The following is a 15,709-nucleotide window of genomic DNA, read 5'->3' on the forward strand; positions in this document are numbered from 1 at the left end:
AATGATAGTTCAAAGAGATGTGTCTCCCCATGATAGAATATATGATATACATGATTTATGATATATCCTAACCAATAATTTAAAATTGCTCCATTAAGCATCTAGCTCTAACTAGAAGTTAACAGAAAACAGAGAGTAAAGGAACAAGTTAAATGACACTGCAAAGAACCAAATCTAGAAGGCAAAACATTCAGCATGAGAGCAGGCTTGGTCACCTTAACAAATTAGTGTCACTAGCAGAAATGAAATGAAGATTAATTAATATTCTGTGTTAGAATAACAGATTCAGAGGCTATAACCAGATGTAATGCAAGATGTGTAACTAGATTCTGGTTCAGACAAAAATTTCTCTCAATATGGATTCGGGTGTTATATATGATGAAAATTTACTTACAAAAGCAGAATCATTTGAAGTTTGAAAAAAACCCAAAAAACCCTAATACAGCTTAGGTTACACACAGCATATATAATATCATTTCAGTAAAAAATACATTTTGTATGTATGTGAAGAAAACCATCAAAAGAGATATAGTAAGGTAACTGATATCTGGTGGTAGAAATACAATATCTACTTTTTGCTCATCTGTACTTTTCATGATACACGTATAATCTTATAATAAAAGTTTACTTTTAATTACGACAGGGAAACCTTGGGGAAAAAATTACTGATACAGTCCAACTCTTGAGTTTGAAGGAAATGAGAAAACGAAGGTCTAAAGAAAGGCAAGTGTCTTGCTTAAAAACCACAATACTAAGAACTCAGGTTCCCATCTATACCCAAACTCTTCCTATCACACTGGCGGCTCACTACTGATCTGGTGAGGATACATGAAATATAAGCAAATGAAGAAATAAAAGCAGCAGGATTAAAGAGAAGGCAAAAGCCTGCAGCTGGAGTTCAGGAATAATTTTACCTTGACAGGTCCAGGCTGTGAGGCACTCTTGCCAGGTCATTAACCAGTCCCTTTTTCAGGAAGAGTCGAATGATATTGTTCATGCCATTGTGCTGGGTCTTGGCTGTGGCACTGCTGTAGAAGCTGGATGTTGAGGGGCAGGACTCCATGATAGTACTGATGATACACATCACTGCCTGAAGCCTGAGAGAAATGTTTGACACCTCTATCATATGAATACTGCCCATTCTTAGGAGTCTTAAACTAACTCGCTTCAGATAACTCTCCTGTGCCCTGTGTTTCCTTCTGGAAGTAACATTTCAACAGGTGAGACTAACTGCCTAAGCGGTAGCATTCTTAATTTTCTTCACACATAATTTAAAAAATAAGACTGAATAACCCACTCAACTTCTTGAAAACCTCAGAACTATAATGAAAATATCCCTTTGTTCTAAGCTGTTTACCCTCCTCCAAATGTAACCAGTTCTCTAGGTACTTTGAAGCACTAGAGCTATTTGAGAGGACCAGAGAATATACAGTGTCAGTGTGACCAGAACTCTAGTTCAAGTGCTAGGAATCTCATGGGCCAAGAATAGAGTAAGGGGATGCTACTGGTTATCAGCACTAGGTCAGGCATGGGTTTTACCTGGCATGTTTCTCTGTACTCTCAGCCATAGCCAGTGCCCGTCCCAGGGCTGCTTTTACTTCATTCACAAGGGCCACTTGGGCATCTGTGCCACTCCCTGCAGCAGCTAGGCTTGCGAGGAATAGGCGGGCCAGAGCAGGTGTGTCCTTGTCTTCTGCATTCTGGGTATGTGGGAGGAGATGGTCCAGCACAAAGGCTAGCACACTGCAGTCCTGAAAAGTCATTAATTATGACATTTACTCATAAGCACAATTATGCCATATTGTTTGCACATCAACAAGGTACATATACACAAAGTTGATCCTTGAAGTCACCCAGTCAGTGATTATCAGGTCCACTTTATAGATGAGAAGACCAAGGGTTGAAAGTACAAGCTAAGTGAGCAAATTCATATTTTTATGTTTTTAAATCCCATTCATTTCTCACTATAGTTTAGATCTTCATTTACAGGTGACTTAGCATTTCTTAAAACATTTTTATGTGTGATATTTAAAAGAACTGTTCACAGTAAACCTACAGAATGGTTAAGACAAGTTCAATAATACCCCCCATCTGACAGATGGGTAATCTGAAGCCCAAAGAAACATAACCCATGGCAAGGATTCAAATCTTGTTCATAACTGAGTGCTATAATGCCTTCGAGTATTCAAATAAATTGTAATCCTTACTGATACCTACAATGTGCTAAGGACCTTAGGCTAAAAATAGACATTTAAAAGAGAAAGAGCACAGCCACAGATATGGATATGCAAAAATATTTAATGCAAAGTAAATAGCAACAAAAAGGCCCAACAAGGGAAACAAATTACATGAGACTTGTTCCTTCTAACAATGATTTCTACCCTGATAATTCTTTACATTAGAAAGGAACTTAGCTCTGTTGTCATTTAAGCAGATATTGGATCAAAAATTTGGAATTAATTAGAAAGGATGGCCGTATTAACACCGAATGTACCAAATGCCACTCAACGGCACACTTTAAAATGCTTGATTTTGGGGTGCCTGGGTGGCTCAGTCGGTTAAGCATCCAGCTTCGGCTCGGGTCATGATCTCATGACTCGTGGGTTCGAGCCCCGCATCGGGCTCTGTGCTGACAGCTCACAGCCTGGAGCCTGCTTCTGATTCTGTGTCTCCCTCTCTCTCCCCCCCCCATGCTCATGCTCTGTCTCTCTCTGTCTCAAAAATAAATTAAAAAAAAAAGAATAAAATGCTTGATTTTATGTAAATTTTGCCTCAATAAAAAAACGCATTGAAGAATTCTAGAGTCTGGAAAATTAGATATGGTGGCCTGGTTAAAATGGAACTATTTGAAATAAAAATTCCCTGGTACCGACCGAAATACAAAATTGTGTAAATATGTTATGTGACATTACTAGTAAAAGCTGGAAAAAAAGCTTTGCAATTTGGGAAAGCAGTGTGATGTAGTAAAAAGACTTGGATTTGTAACCAGAGACCTAGATTCCAATTCTAATCCTGTTACTCTGCAGTTTGGCCTTGAGCAAGTTATTAACCTTTCTGAGCCTACCAATAACCATCTAATGCTGAGGTAAGGATTAATCAACGGTATTTGTAAAGCACCTAGGAGTACCCAGTACCAGAAGGTCATGTGACACATAATAAACAGATATTTAATAAATTTGCAATTAAATGTCTTACTCAACAAGGAATGCTTGTATTTACTACAGCTGGCATAATGACCAGCAGCTTTGAAATAAAAGCATAAGGTATATTTAGTATATAAAACTCCACAAAGAAGTTCTCTATCCAGAATATGTAAAGAATTCAGTAGAGAACAAGAAGACAAGATTTGGACATCTCACAGGAGAATATCCAAATAGCTAATAAAGAGAATATTTTAACCATAATGCATTACCACTACAAATCCACTAGAACAGCTAAAATGAAAAACAAGAAAAATACCAAGTGTTGGCAAGGAGGTTAAACAATCTAAACTCCCATATGCTATGCTGTGCTTGGTGATAATATAAATGGACAAAACCACTCTGGAAAACCTTTGGTGCCATTTGCCAAACGACCAGCAATTCTACTCCTTAGGCATATACTACCTAATAGAAATACTTACCCAGTTTATTCTTGAACATGGGTTTGAACTGTGTGGGTCCACTTATACAGAGACTTTTTTTTTAATATAGTGCCGTACTGTGGATATATTTTCTCTACCTTACGATCTTTCTTTTCTTTTTTTACTGAAACCACTAGCAAGTCTTTTTTTCCCCTCTTGTCTTTTCATTTGAAATTAAGTAGTTTTGATTGAACTGTGTTTTTCTACTTAATTTTTAAAATAAATTGTGAACAAGCAATAATCTAAGAATTAGCGATCCAAGCGGAAAGTAATCACAATTTTATTCCTGTGTTTCCTCAGTGGCGATAACCTTTTCTTTTCTCTAATATATGTAACCATACAAAATGTGTATTAATGGAGTGTTTATGATATTGGTAAAGTTTCTTGTCAACAGGAGGCTATTAGTAAAGTTTTGGGGGAGTCAAAGGTTAAATGCAGATTTTCAGCTACATACACGAGGGGAGGGGAAGGATACGTCAGCACCCTTATCATCCTTGCGTTAAGAGTCGACTGCATATGTTTACCAAGGCATTTGTAAGAATGGACTGTAGCAACTCTACTTTTAATACCTGTAAAATGGAAAACTATCCAATTGTCTATTAGCACCGGAATGGAGAAGACTGCATTACATTCACACAATGGAATTCTATGTAGCAAATAAACTACAACCACACACAAAAATGAATATTGCAAACAAAGGAATATATACTGTATGATTCTATTTATATAAAGTATAAAACCAATCTATGGCAACAAACCAATCTGTAGCAACAGAACTCAAGATAAAGGTTGACATTAATGGAAGTTTCAAGGGGAGGGGGAAGCTGTACAAAAGTATAAAGGGTTAAGGTTTTGTGGAGTTTTTAATGTTTTAATTTTGGTGATGTTCATCTAAGAAAAACTAATGAATCATTCAGGAATTGCATATTTTGTATGTATTTTTAAAAACTTGGATTAAAGTAAATCTAGCTTAAAAATGGCAGCTGCTGATTTCATATTCTTTGCCTGCAACATTAGTGCCCCTATTCTACTCTCAGACCCTTTTACTGCCTACTAACTATGAAATTACAGTATAACCTCCCAAAACAAGGTTCCCTTTTTGAAAAAAACTCCTTGGGCACTGTTTATACACATATGGGAACATGATGTAGTTTCTTAAGTGCCTTCTCATTTGAAAAATTTAACCTGGAGATAATTCCATATCAAGACATTTCTTTCCCACAGCTCTAATAGACATTTAGGCCTTCCTTATATTCTATGTTACCAGTACTATTACCACAGCAGGTGTCTTTGCACAGTTGTGAGTGCAAGATAAACAGCCATATTCTTGTCTATTTGGCTTATTCTACTGTCCCCTAGACACCCTTATGTAGACAAACCACATATACCTTTCAAAGTACATATTTTCTCTTCAAACCATTTCTTCTTCTAACATAAAAGGAACAGAAAAACATAAAGCAAGAAACATCCAAGTCCTTGATTTTTATTTTCCAAATCCAATTCTTGTCCATGTCTACCTTTAAGACATCTCTTCAATTCACCTATTTTTTCCTACAACTTCACCAAGATCCTGTATTACCTAGATTGCTATCTATATCAGATTCCTAATTGGTCTGACTCCAAATCTTGCCTTTTGCAGTCTTTACACTGTAGAACAAGTGATTTTCTACAAACAAATTAATAGATGGCACGAACTCACTCCCTGTAATGAGCCTGATAGCTCTACATCATGGGGAAAAGCCTAGCTTCTTTAATGTGTCTATGAGGCCTCTGCCCTTCAACATCGGGCAAACATGTGCAGGTTCCTAGCAAACTGACACATTTGTATCCAAATGATGACAGTATAAAATCTTAAACAGACTGGAAATATTACCTCTTTAATCAGCTCAGACTGGCCCACAGTATAGCTGTAGTTGGCAATCAGGGTAGCAATACCAACATAGGACCTCACCAACTCTGCTAGAAGACGAAGAATAGTGGAGGTGGGCATTAAAGGTTTGCTGCCTTTGCCCTTCTGCTTGCCTTCCTCAGAGGCTCGGTCCCCTTCTTTATCTTTCTTCCCATCACGAGACTCCTCTGGAGTTGATGCTGTTCAGAAAGAGCCAAACACTGGTTCAATTTCACAATGAAATATTAGCAAACATCAAGCCTTATGTGGAAAGAGAATACTACTTCTCTTTCACTTATGTCACTGGTACAAATGGAATGTCTTCCTCATAATGCAGTGGAAGGACAGACAGCAAGGATGACAGGTCTCAGATATAATCTGTGAATATGGTGCAGCAGGGAGGCTTTGCCCAACTGTTCACATATCTTCTGCCATTTCCTTCCTTTTATACATAATTTTGCATTTCAGAAATACTGTACTAAGTAAGAGTTCTCCAAAGATGCCGTATGTACCACCTTTTACCTTTCCTTCCTACATGTCTCCCTGGCACACATTTGCGTATCGATTTAGTTCAAATCCTCCTCCATAAATACCTTCCTGTCTCATCCAGGAAAAATAGTAGGTAGATACAGTGGGTACACATGCCCACTGTACCTTATCCCAGCATGCCTCCATTCCAGGCGTTAAGTATTAAGTATGGTATCTCCTTGCTTAGATCTCAAACATCTTTCCTATACAAGCAGCAGCAGCTCTTTGGAATGTATCCTTAGAATTGTTTCCATGTGGCATTTCTCTAATTGTTGGCTAAGTAGCCAATAGGCTCTCGTGACACTGCTAGAAGGCAAGAATCCACCATGCTAGAAATCTGTCACTGGCACCAAAGCTCTGTATGCCAGCATGAAAGAAATATATGTGGTGGTTTAAAGAGTAGCTCTAAAGGATCTCATCGCAGCAACCATTACTTGGTTAGGTAAGTCATAGTTCTATTATTTTTGGCATATAGAAACCCTTTACAGACCATGGAGCTCACCTTGAGAACAGGTCACTTAGACAAGTAGATGTGACAATTATGTCTGTATTCCTGTATCCCCTGCCCCAGACACCCACAGTTACTTTGTCCTCTCAAGAAAGTAACAACAAAAGAGGGAGACAAGTAAACCATTACCTTCTCCTTGGGATGTCCCAGATGTGGAAGTCTCAGTGGAGGTACCATCTGCAGCAAAGACCTGACTCTATGGAGGAAAAATACTCCTGAGCCATTATTGATTTCAAAGACAGTTGTCTCTAAATGGTAGGAATCCTTCTCATTATGAATGCTACAGACTCTTTTTGGCTGATCTTTTAACCACCTTTACCCATAACATACTATAATCTGTGTGAAGTGATCATTATAAACAGTGACTGGCAGATTGGGGGGCACATACAGGGGGAAATGAGAATGAAAAATGAATTTAAGTTAACATTTCCAATCCAAAGAGAGAAAATTCCCTGGGACACCCCACATTTATCTTTTTTCTTAGGCAATAGTTTACAGATACATCAAAATTAATACCTTTGAAATTTCCCTGGCATAACCCTAAACATGGAGAACACATAGGTATCAGAAAGGGAGAAGGAAGACAGGAGGCTGGAATTGACTTACATTAATGGAAAAACCCGACTGTGTATCAAAGTCACTGCCCTGACGAGTAAGTGACCGGTATTGCTGGTATACATCATCGCCCATGTCTTGCAGGAGCTGGCCAACCTCTTGGGTCATACCCCCAGGTTTAGGATCAGATTTCTCTGCTAGAAAAACAAAAAACAAAACTCATTAATAACTGTGCAATGCTAATGCCTATTTGGCAGCTTGGTCAATTTTACTCCATTTACTATGACTATTTACATAGTGATATAGCTAGGCTTTCACTTAAGAGGAGAAATGTAGTATGACCAAGAGAGCATAGTTAAAAGCCTCATTCTTTTACTAACTAGTTTTGTGACCACAGGCAATTTACTTATTTTGATTTTGACTTATTAAGGATTATATTCACCAAATTTTGGCAATTCTGTGGGACCTATCAATTAAGTATGTCCTAAATAAAATCCAGAAGATTATGACTGGAATGGAATCTTAAGTTCCAAGTAATTCATTCATGACTTTCCCAGTACTTACAAGTAGCACCTTAATAGGAATAAAGGTAGGTTGGGATGATGGTCTCAAAGGTGAGGAAGCCTAATCAAACCTCCTAATCCTGATTCCAGTTTTTTTGGGAAATAAAGATGTTTTTGTTTTTGAGAATGAAAACATTAGAAACTTCTTGGTATTAATTTTCCTGCCCATAAGATGCTATTATCGCCTCTTTAATCTTTGTTCATTCTTCCCTCTGTATGGGAGAGACTCTCATATGTCAGCACTCTTCTCACCCTTATCATTCAAGGCATTATTTCAGAAACCACTTGTTCTAAAAAACGTTCCTACAGGTCCCACCGTCACAAGGTCAGATGGCTTGCTCTAGGACTCACCACTACCCTGCCATCTGTCATAATGTATGACCATTAGTCTTTTCAGAACAGCACACATGGGCACACAGTTAGCGCTCATTAAGCCATAAGCTGGTTGAAAGATGCAGTTAAAGCGCCTGGCCTCCTGAGGTAGACTAGATACATACCTTCCTCTGGAGCATGGTATGCAGCCAGGGCATTCAGCATATCATAGATCACTTCCTTGATAGTATCAGGAATGACAGGCAGAGGTGAGGGCTTCAAAGGGGTCGTCTTCACTAGTTGTACAGCATTAGGACCTTTAATTCTAAGATTCTCAAATTCATCATCTGAAGCTAAGCCAAAGTGAGACCGAGAGAAACCAGTCAGTACTGAACCACTACCTACACTTCATTATTGACAAAGACTCAGAAGGGGGTTTGGAAAACACACATGCTTGGGACAAAAGGCCATTTCCAAACAACGTTCAAGTAGCCTACTAGAAAATCTAGCTTTTACTTTCCCTAAATCCCACAGAATTTATTACAGCAGTACCGAATAGTAAAAAGAATATAAGCTTTACAGCTGGGGAGATTTGGTTTTAAAATCCAGTTTGGTTTCAGGATCATGGCCAGGTTACTTCAACAAACCTTAATTTTCTCACTCCTAAAATTATTCTTTTTTCATTCCTAAAACTTGAGGGTTAAATGAGATCATACAGGAGAAATGCCCAGCACAGGAGGCAAGGCACATATCTGGTGGCTTCCAAAAATAATTAACTCCCTTCCCAACATTTAAAAAAAACACAAAAAACACCCCCCCCACGCCCCACAATCCTACAGAAAAGTTGAAAGGTTAGTAAATACCCATATGATTTTCATCTAAGTCCTAAGATCAAGCATATTGTTCTACATAACCACAATACCATCATAATACCCAAGACATTTAACACAGATAAAATCATCTAATACACAGTATTCAAATTTCTCCAAATCTCTTTACCTGGGTCCAGAATCCCATCATGGTTGGTAGTTCTTTCTAGTTTTATCACCTAGGAGAACCTTGCATTCCCCCCGCACGACATTAATACTTTCTTTGAATGCAGGTAAGCAGTCTTATAGAATGTCTCACAATTTGCATTTAATTGTTCCCTCATAATTAAATACAGGCCAAACATTTTGGGCAAGAACACGTTGATGATATGGTGTACTTCCAATTACATCATGTGAGTCACATATCTACTTGTCCCTCAATTACCACTCTATCTGTAAATCATTGACACTGTATGCAAGCTCTGCTGTCACACTAAGGCTAATTCTTTGAAGGTTAAGGACTAGACTAAATGAGTCCTTGGTATCTTTGGCAGGGATTACCAAAGGGCAAAACACATACACACAGGAAATATTGAAGTACCTCTGAACTGGCCCATATGTCCCAACACTTGCCTAAATTATCTCTGGGGTTATACTAGGCCACAGACTTCAATGATTCAAAGGCCAGGAGAAGGGGAAACTCACCAGTTCCTGAGCCTCGAGGAGCTGGAAGGGCAATGCGGATACAGCAGTTGGCTACTTCAGTGAAAATGTCTGGATTGCGGCATGCGGCTGGCCCCAGGACACGAAGGATATAATTGATCTCCCGAGAACCAAGGCTGCCAGATACAACACCAGAGGTAGTGCTACCAGCTCCACTTGTAGCTGCTGAGCGAACCACCTGGTAAAGAAAGGAAGAAACAATGCGGATTAAAGACCAGTTTCTAAAATTCCAACTGCATTCAAGGAAGAGTTACCAAGGATTAAAATACTATCCAAACTGTAATAGCTTTAGGTTTTTGGGAAAAGATGCACTTGGGTCTTTTAAGTCGTCCCATTCCTTCTTGATTCAAAATATGTGGCTTATAAAAAAGTTACAGGATTCAGCATGTCCCAAAACTATCAATTATTATACCAGATGGCATGTGATCTTTACAGAAATTGAAAAATGTATCATCTAAATTATAGCTCTGACATGTAAGTGCCAGCTCCTGGCCTTCCCAAATGCTGTCCCAATTTTAGACCAGAATGGTTCAAACTCTAAAATTATGCAATACCAATATCCACTTAGTGTACAGAACAAACTTAAACTAAAGGACTCATCAATCAATAGAAAATACAGAGAAGTATAAAGAAAGTAACTCTACTGCATTTTCCATTATCATTCCTTTGTCAACTGTATTCACAAAGACAAACATTTGGAATCTTAATGCTTTCCTTACCAAGTCAGTCATGCTCTGTAGTTGAACATATTAATACCAATATCTTGCCTATAAAGCTACAATTCTAAACTCTCATGTTTTAAATACTGAAAATTTCACTACAAAGAACGTGCTGTAATTTATTTATCTAGTCCTCTGCTGGACATTAGATCTCTAGTTTCTTGTTATTACAACCAATTCTACAGTGAACATTTTTATATATGTACCTTGGCATACTTGACTTTGTCAAATAAATTTTTAGCCATAGAATTTCTAGGTCACAGGGTATCTCAAATTGACAGTACCAAATTGCCCTCCAATGTGGTTGCACCAATTTCCACGTAACCAAAAGTCTGGCTAGAGTAGGCCCTATTACCTACAATGGATGTTATCAAGCATTTACATTTTACCAACTTGATATATTAAAACTGCCACTAATCTTCCTTTGCTCCCCATACTTCCAAATACAATTAAGCTTAGAAAGCTCTCTCAACCAATAAGAACCTATGTTTTCCAAGCATTAAACATTTTTAAAAATGTTTATTAATTTATTGCGAGAGAGCAAGTGAGCAGGGGAGGGGCAGTGAGAGAGGGAAAGAGAATCCCAAGCAGGCTCCACACTGCCAGCACAGAGCCTGACGTGAGAGAGAACCCATGAACCATGAGATCATGACCTGTGCCGAAATCAAGAGTTGGATGCTTAACTGACTTAGCCACCTAGGCACCCCCTGCCCAGCATTTTTAAACTTAAAATTTAAGTTTTATTTATTTTGAGAGAGACTGAGCAGGGGAAGGGAAAAGAGAGGGAGAAAGAGAGAACTCCAAGCAGGCTCCACACTGTCAGCACAGAGCCCAATGTAGGGCTTGAAATCACGAACACGAGATCATGATCTGAGCTGAAATCAAGAGTTGGACACTTAACTGACCTAGCCAACCCAGGTGCCCGTTCCTAACATTTTTAAAGCAAACATTAAACATTTTAAGTATTTTAATTTTAAGTCAGAAGTCTATCTGTATGTAGCTGTTTCTTCCCTGTTGGGTGGTCTCTTGCCCTTGAATCAGTGTATATGCTGCTTTTAATAGTGCACCTTCTTTTGATTTTGCTTATGTCAGATGAAATCAAATATACTCGGTGAATGAATGTGAGATGTATACTCATACACACAGAAGTATAAAGTGGTACCACCTTTCTGGCAAGCAAGTTAATAAATACTCATACATTTCATCCAATTTCTAGGAACCTCTGAGAAAAAAAATCTTAAATGTGATAAAGCTATGCACAAAAATGCATATTGCAGCACTAATCATACCACACTTGATCTTAGCCAAAAGGCCGAGAAGTGATACAACACTAATGATAAATGTGGGAAACAATGTCCCGAGAGGAAAACGGAAGTCTAAATAACAGTCACATGATGACTGTTGGCAAAGAATTAGGAGGAAGAATAAGACATTTGTCCTCCCTACTCCTCCTCTGAGGCCTTATGTTGATGTTATAAACATTTTAAAAAATATTTATTAAAATTTATTTTTGAAAGAAGAATGTGCGTGGGTGGGAATGGGGCAGAAGAGAAGGGGACAGAGGATCTGAAGCAGGCTGTGTGCTGACAGCAGGCAGCCCGAAGCAGGGCTTGAACTCATGAAATGCAAGATCATGACCTGAGCCACCCACGTGTCCCAGAAACATTTTTCTCTAATTACTTTGTCATTTTTCTACTGCTTTATGTTTCCTAAAATAAACCTATACACGCCTTTGTTTTCCAATCTGCACAATGGGTATCTGTAAAGAGCTTACTAAAGTGTCTGGCATATTATAAATATTTCCAAAACTTTACTACTTTTACAACTCCAAAATACAATGTTTGGAAAATGTGCTCATGGGTGAATACATGAGAAATACTCCTATGACAGAATTAACTGTAAGACATAAACTTGGCAGAAGGTATCCCAGATCCTCAGTTACATTTTTTGGTTCAAGAAACCTGTATTTCCAGAGAGACCTTTATAGGTAAGATTCATTGCTATAACAAATGTAAAGACAGAAAATGTTGTTTTCTAGTTAAAAAAGTCATTCAATGGGTCAATTTTTCATATGTAAGCAAGCACCTGAGCACATAGCTGGGAAAGTTTGCTGGACAAAGCATATAGTCTATATATCTAGCTACAGAGCCTATGAAGAACCAAAGTGTATCTGAGACCAAGGACAACAAAGGTATGATATAAAGCTAAACCAGCTTCTCACATCAAAAAGACTCACCTTTTCCATGGTATGACGAAGGGTACAGGGATCCTCAATGATGTGTCTTAAAAGAAGGGTGACCAGGGGGGTAAACCCATTGAAGCCTGAACTCTGGGTCAAATTCAAGATCATGCGGGTACTCTTCAGCTCTGCAAACATCATGGCATATTTGTGGTCTCGGGTGAGCCTCAGGCAGAGGCGAAGGGTAGCATGCAAAGTGTCTGGGTCCACAGGGACTCCTAGCATGCTCACACAGGCCCGGATTAAAACAGTCACCATATCCTCTGTCAGGCCCTGGATTAGAATCTCCCCAATTTTTGTTTCTTCCAGGCTTGTCTCCTTTTCAGTATTTGTACTCTCTAGGGCCAAAGGAGTATCTACAAGTGAAAAAGTTCAGAGAAGTTTAACTTGACATTTTTTCCCATATCTCTCCCTCATAGAAATGTCAAGCACTTGTATTTGTTTCTATTAAGAGAAATATACCAAACACCAAGTCTAAGGCCAAGTAAAAGGACATATAAAAAGGACTGTGTATCGTTAAGTCACCAAGCAATCGGATGGGTAAGAAATCACTCATGATAAAGTTGGCCAAAATTTAAGCCATAAAGGCACATGAAGCTTTGTGTAACACTACTTGAAAGATTTAAGACTAAAAGCCCATACCACTGGCTTTATTTTCTTTACGTTTGATATCCATTTCTTTGCTTTCTTCCAGTGTCTTCTCTAGTTCCTGTCCATTGCTATTTTTTGAGTTTTTATTCAGCCGAGGTACCCTCAGGAGAGTCAGCATCACAGGGCGCCGGTTCCCTGTTTCCTCATTAACCTAGAAATTCAAGAAGACAAAATAGGAAGGAACCCTGGCAACTTACTTATCCCATCCCACTTATTTCATCTACAGAGAAAAAGCCTGAAGGTCCCCAGAAGGAAAGTAGCATACATAAGGCCCTATAACAAACTGGAAACGTTCCAACAGAGAAGATACCATCTCTAACACTTAAAATCATTTCGGGTTGGGACAGTATCAAATTGCCACAAACAGACTCAAGGGCTAACTAATGACTTTATGTAGATTCCATTCTCTGTCAATTATACCGAATTTAGTAGTGGTAATAGTGCTTCTTAGAACATATGTCAGGATGTCTGGTTCAGGAAGAAGCAAACCAAAAGCACCTTCCCCTCTTTTCAGTAATGTTTACAACAGTGAGTGAGCACGTACCTGCACCATTGTAGTGAATTGGACAGTGTATCTTCTTCGGCCTGCAGTGAAACGTACACTTGTCTCTCCAGATTTCCAGGCAGAATCAATAGTGCTGTTGTTGCTTGCACTGTAACTACACCAACGCCCAGAGCGGTCATCAAACCAGCGCCAGTTGTTGTTGTTGGACTGTAGATACTAAATGTAAGAACACAGGTTTCTTTGTATTTTCTACAAGTTTGGTTGTTAGAAGAAACAATAACATCATCTGTTCACTACTAAAGCTAACCAGGAAAAAAGAAAGAATACTGAACATTTAATAAAAATTTGAGAACCAAGACAGGTTTTTGTATACATTAAAACTCTCACATTCCTGATCCCATCCATAGGCATAAAGACCTCTACACCCTTGTCCTGCAATCCTCTGCTTTTCTTTTGTTTCCAACTATTTTCCACAAATGGGAAACATTATTTTCGATGTGCAGGAACAAATTTTCTGCTTCTGAGAAGGCATTGAGATAATGTGGCATATATAATTTTTGTATAAAAGAGCACTTGTATTTCATAGGAATTGCTTGCACACTCAGTCCTTCACATAAAAGCCACTCCCTCCTCTGGAGATAGCACACTCCTTTAACATTTTCTTCCGGGTAAGTTCTTAGGTCCTTCAGCAAGAAGCTCCATGAAAAAATAATTCTAACTCACTATTCAGAAGAGAAATCTAGCTGTTGAGATCTCTCAAGAGATTCAGGTCTTGATCAGGGAGATTTCCATTCATTCTTTACTACTCTGCCATATTCTCTTCTGGTCTATTCTTATCTCAAAAGGCTAAGTAGTTTTGTTGACTATATATTATATACCTTAGTCATTTGGGCTCTCCTTTTTGAAGAAATGGCTGTCTTTTCATAGAAATCTATCAGGAGCAACACTGGGGTGATCCACCTAAAAAAAAAAAAAAAAAAAAAGAAATGATTTACTTTGGGCAAGCCAGAAAACCGGTATGGGAAAACTTATCTTAATTTCATTAGGCACCTCACCTATTTTCAAACCACAAAAGGTACCCAAGATTTGCCCCATACATGCTCCAGAAAAGTGCTTGATTCAGAACCTAATAAACCTTAGGGCCCAAGTCTGAGGGGGAACAGAATGAAACCAGGTGAAATACAAGATCACTCACTTTGGGGTCTGGACTTCCTTTTGCTCCTTGGCAGCCTGTAGACAGGGCTGAACCACTTCCAAGAGTTTGATTAGGACGTTAAGGATGCCACTAGATTCAACCACCCAGGCACAAGGTAGCTTCAACTCCTAATTAGTTAAAGAAAAAAATATATAACTTCGCATAGTCACTATTAAGGATTAGCACAGTATAGAACACAAAGGTGAACACTAAGAGAACTGGTGAATTAAAATTCCACCTCCACCACCTACTAGCTGTGTGATCTGATATGAGTTACTTAAATTCTCTAAGCCAACAGTGTTTAGAACCTCAGGGGTCATAGGAAGTAATACTTTCTACTTCAAATGTTAATTGTGGGGATTAAATGAAGTGTGTGTATACACTCCGTCACTCTCTAATGCCCAACACACTGCTTGGCACATTAGTATGTACTTAACACAGAAGTTGTTACTAGGATCATTAATATCATTATCATTAAGGAAGTCATCTAGGACATACAATCTTAATTATGCTGAAATTAAAAAGCTTCTAATTTACAGAGAAACTTTATATTCTTTCCAGGAAGATGGAATAATTAAACATAGCAATGGTTAGTTAGTAATTTCCCTACAGGGACTACACTAAAGTAGTTCCTTTATAGGGGCTGCACTGGAAGTAATTTAAATGGCCCATAGGCAATTACGTAAATAAACTAGGGACGTCCAGAAGATGAAACGTATACATGACATGGTAAAATATTCATAATATATAGTAATGAGGAACAAAATGCAAAATTTTCTTTCTTAAATGGTCTGATCCTAATGTTTCAAATGCATAGAAAAAGGACTAGAAAAAGAATTCAACACTGTTACTTGTGTTTTTTAAAAGGGTGGGGAGGTTCATGAGTGATTTC

At 38.4% G+C, this 15,709-nt stretch overlaps 1 protein-coding gene across 1 annotated transcript in view; it reads right to left on the reverse strand.

Moving 5' to 3' along the window:
- HUWE1 (HECT, UBA and WWE domain containing E3 ubiquitin protein ligase 1) overlaps positions 1–15,709 on the reverse strand; it is a 157,292-nt gene that overhangs the window by 28,821 nt on the left and 112,762 nt on the right. Inside the window, exons 38-49 of the mRNA XM_029929655.1 lie at positions 14,818–14,945; positions 14,501–14,582; positions 13,662–13,838; positions 13,109–13,268; positions 12,464–12,822; positions 9,491–9,686; positions 8,162–8,329; positions 7,153–7,298; positions 6,676–6,742; positions 5,496–5,710; positions 1,540–1,751; positions 915–1,097 (exon numbers count right to left, since the gene is read on the reverse strand). Of these exons, the coding sequence (XP_029785515.1) occupies positions 915–1,097; positions 1,540–1,751; positions 5,496–5,710; positions 6,676–6,742; positions 7,153–7,298; positions 8,162–8,329; positions 9,491–9,686; positions 12,464–12,822; positions 13,109–13,268; positions 13,662–13,838; positions 14,501–14,582; positions 14,818–14,945 (2,093 nt within the window). The remainder of the gene's footprint in view (positions 1–914; positions 1,098–1,539; positions 1,752–5,495; positions 5,711–6,675; positions 6,743–7,152; positions 7,299–8,161; positions 8,330–9,490; positions 9,687–12,463; positions 12,823–13,108; positions 13,269–13,661; positions 13,839–14,500; positions 14,583–14,817; positions 14,946–15,709) is intronic.

The sequence above is a fragment of the Suricata suricatta genome, chromosome X (genome assembly GCF_006229205.1).
Source record: "Suricata suricatta isolate VVHF042 chromosome X, meerkat_22Aug2017_6uvM2_HiC, whole genome shotgun sequence".
Lineage (NCBI taxonomy): Eukaryota > Metazoa > Chordata > Mammalia > Carnivora > Herpestidae > Suricata > Suricata suricatta.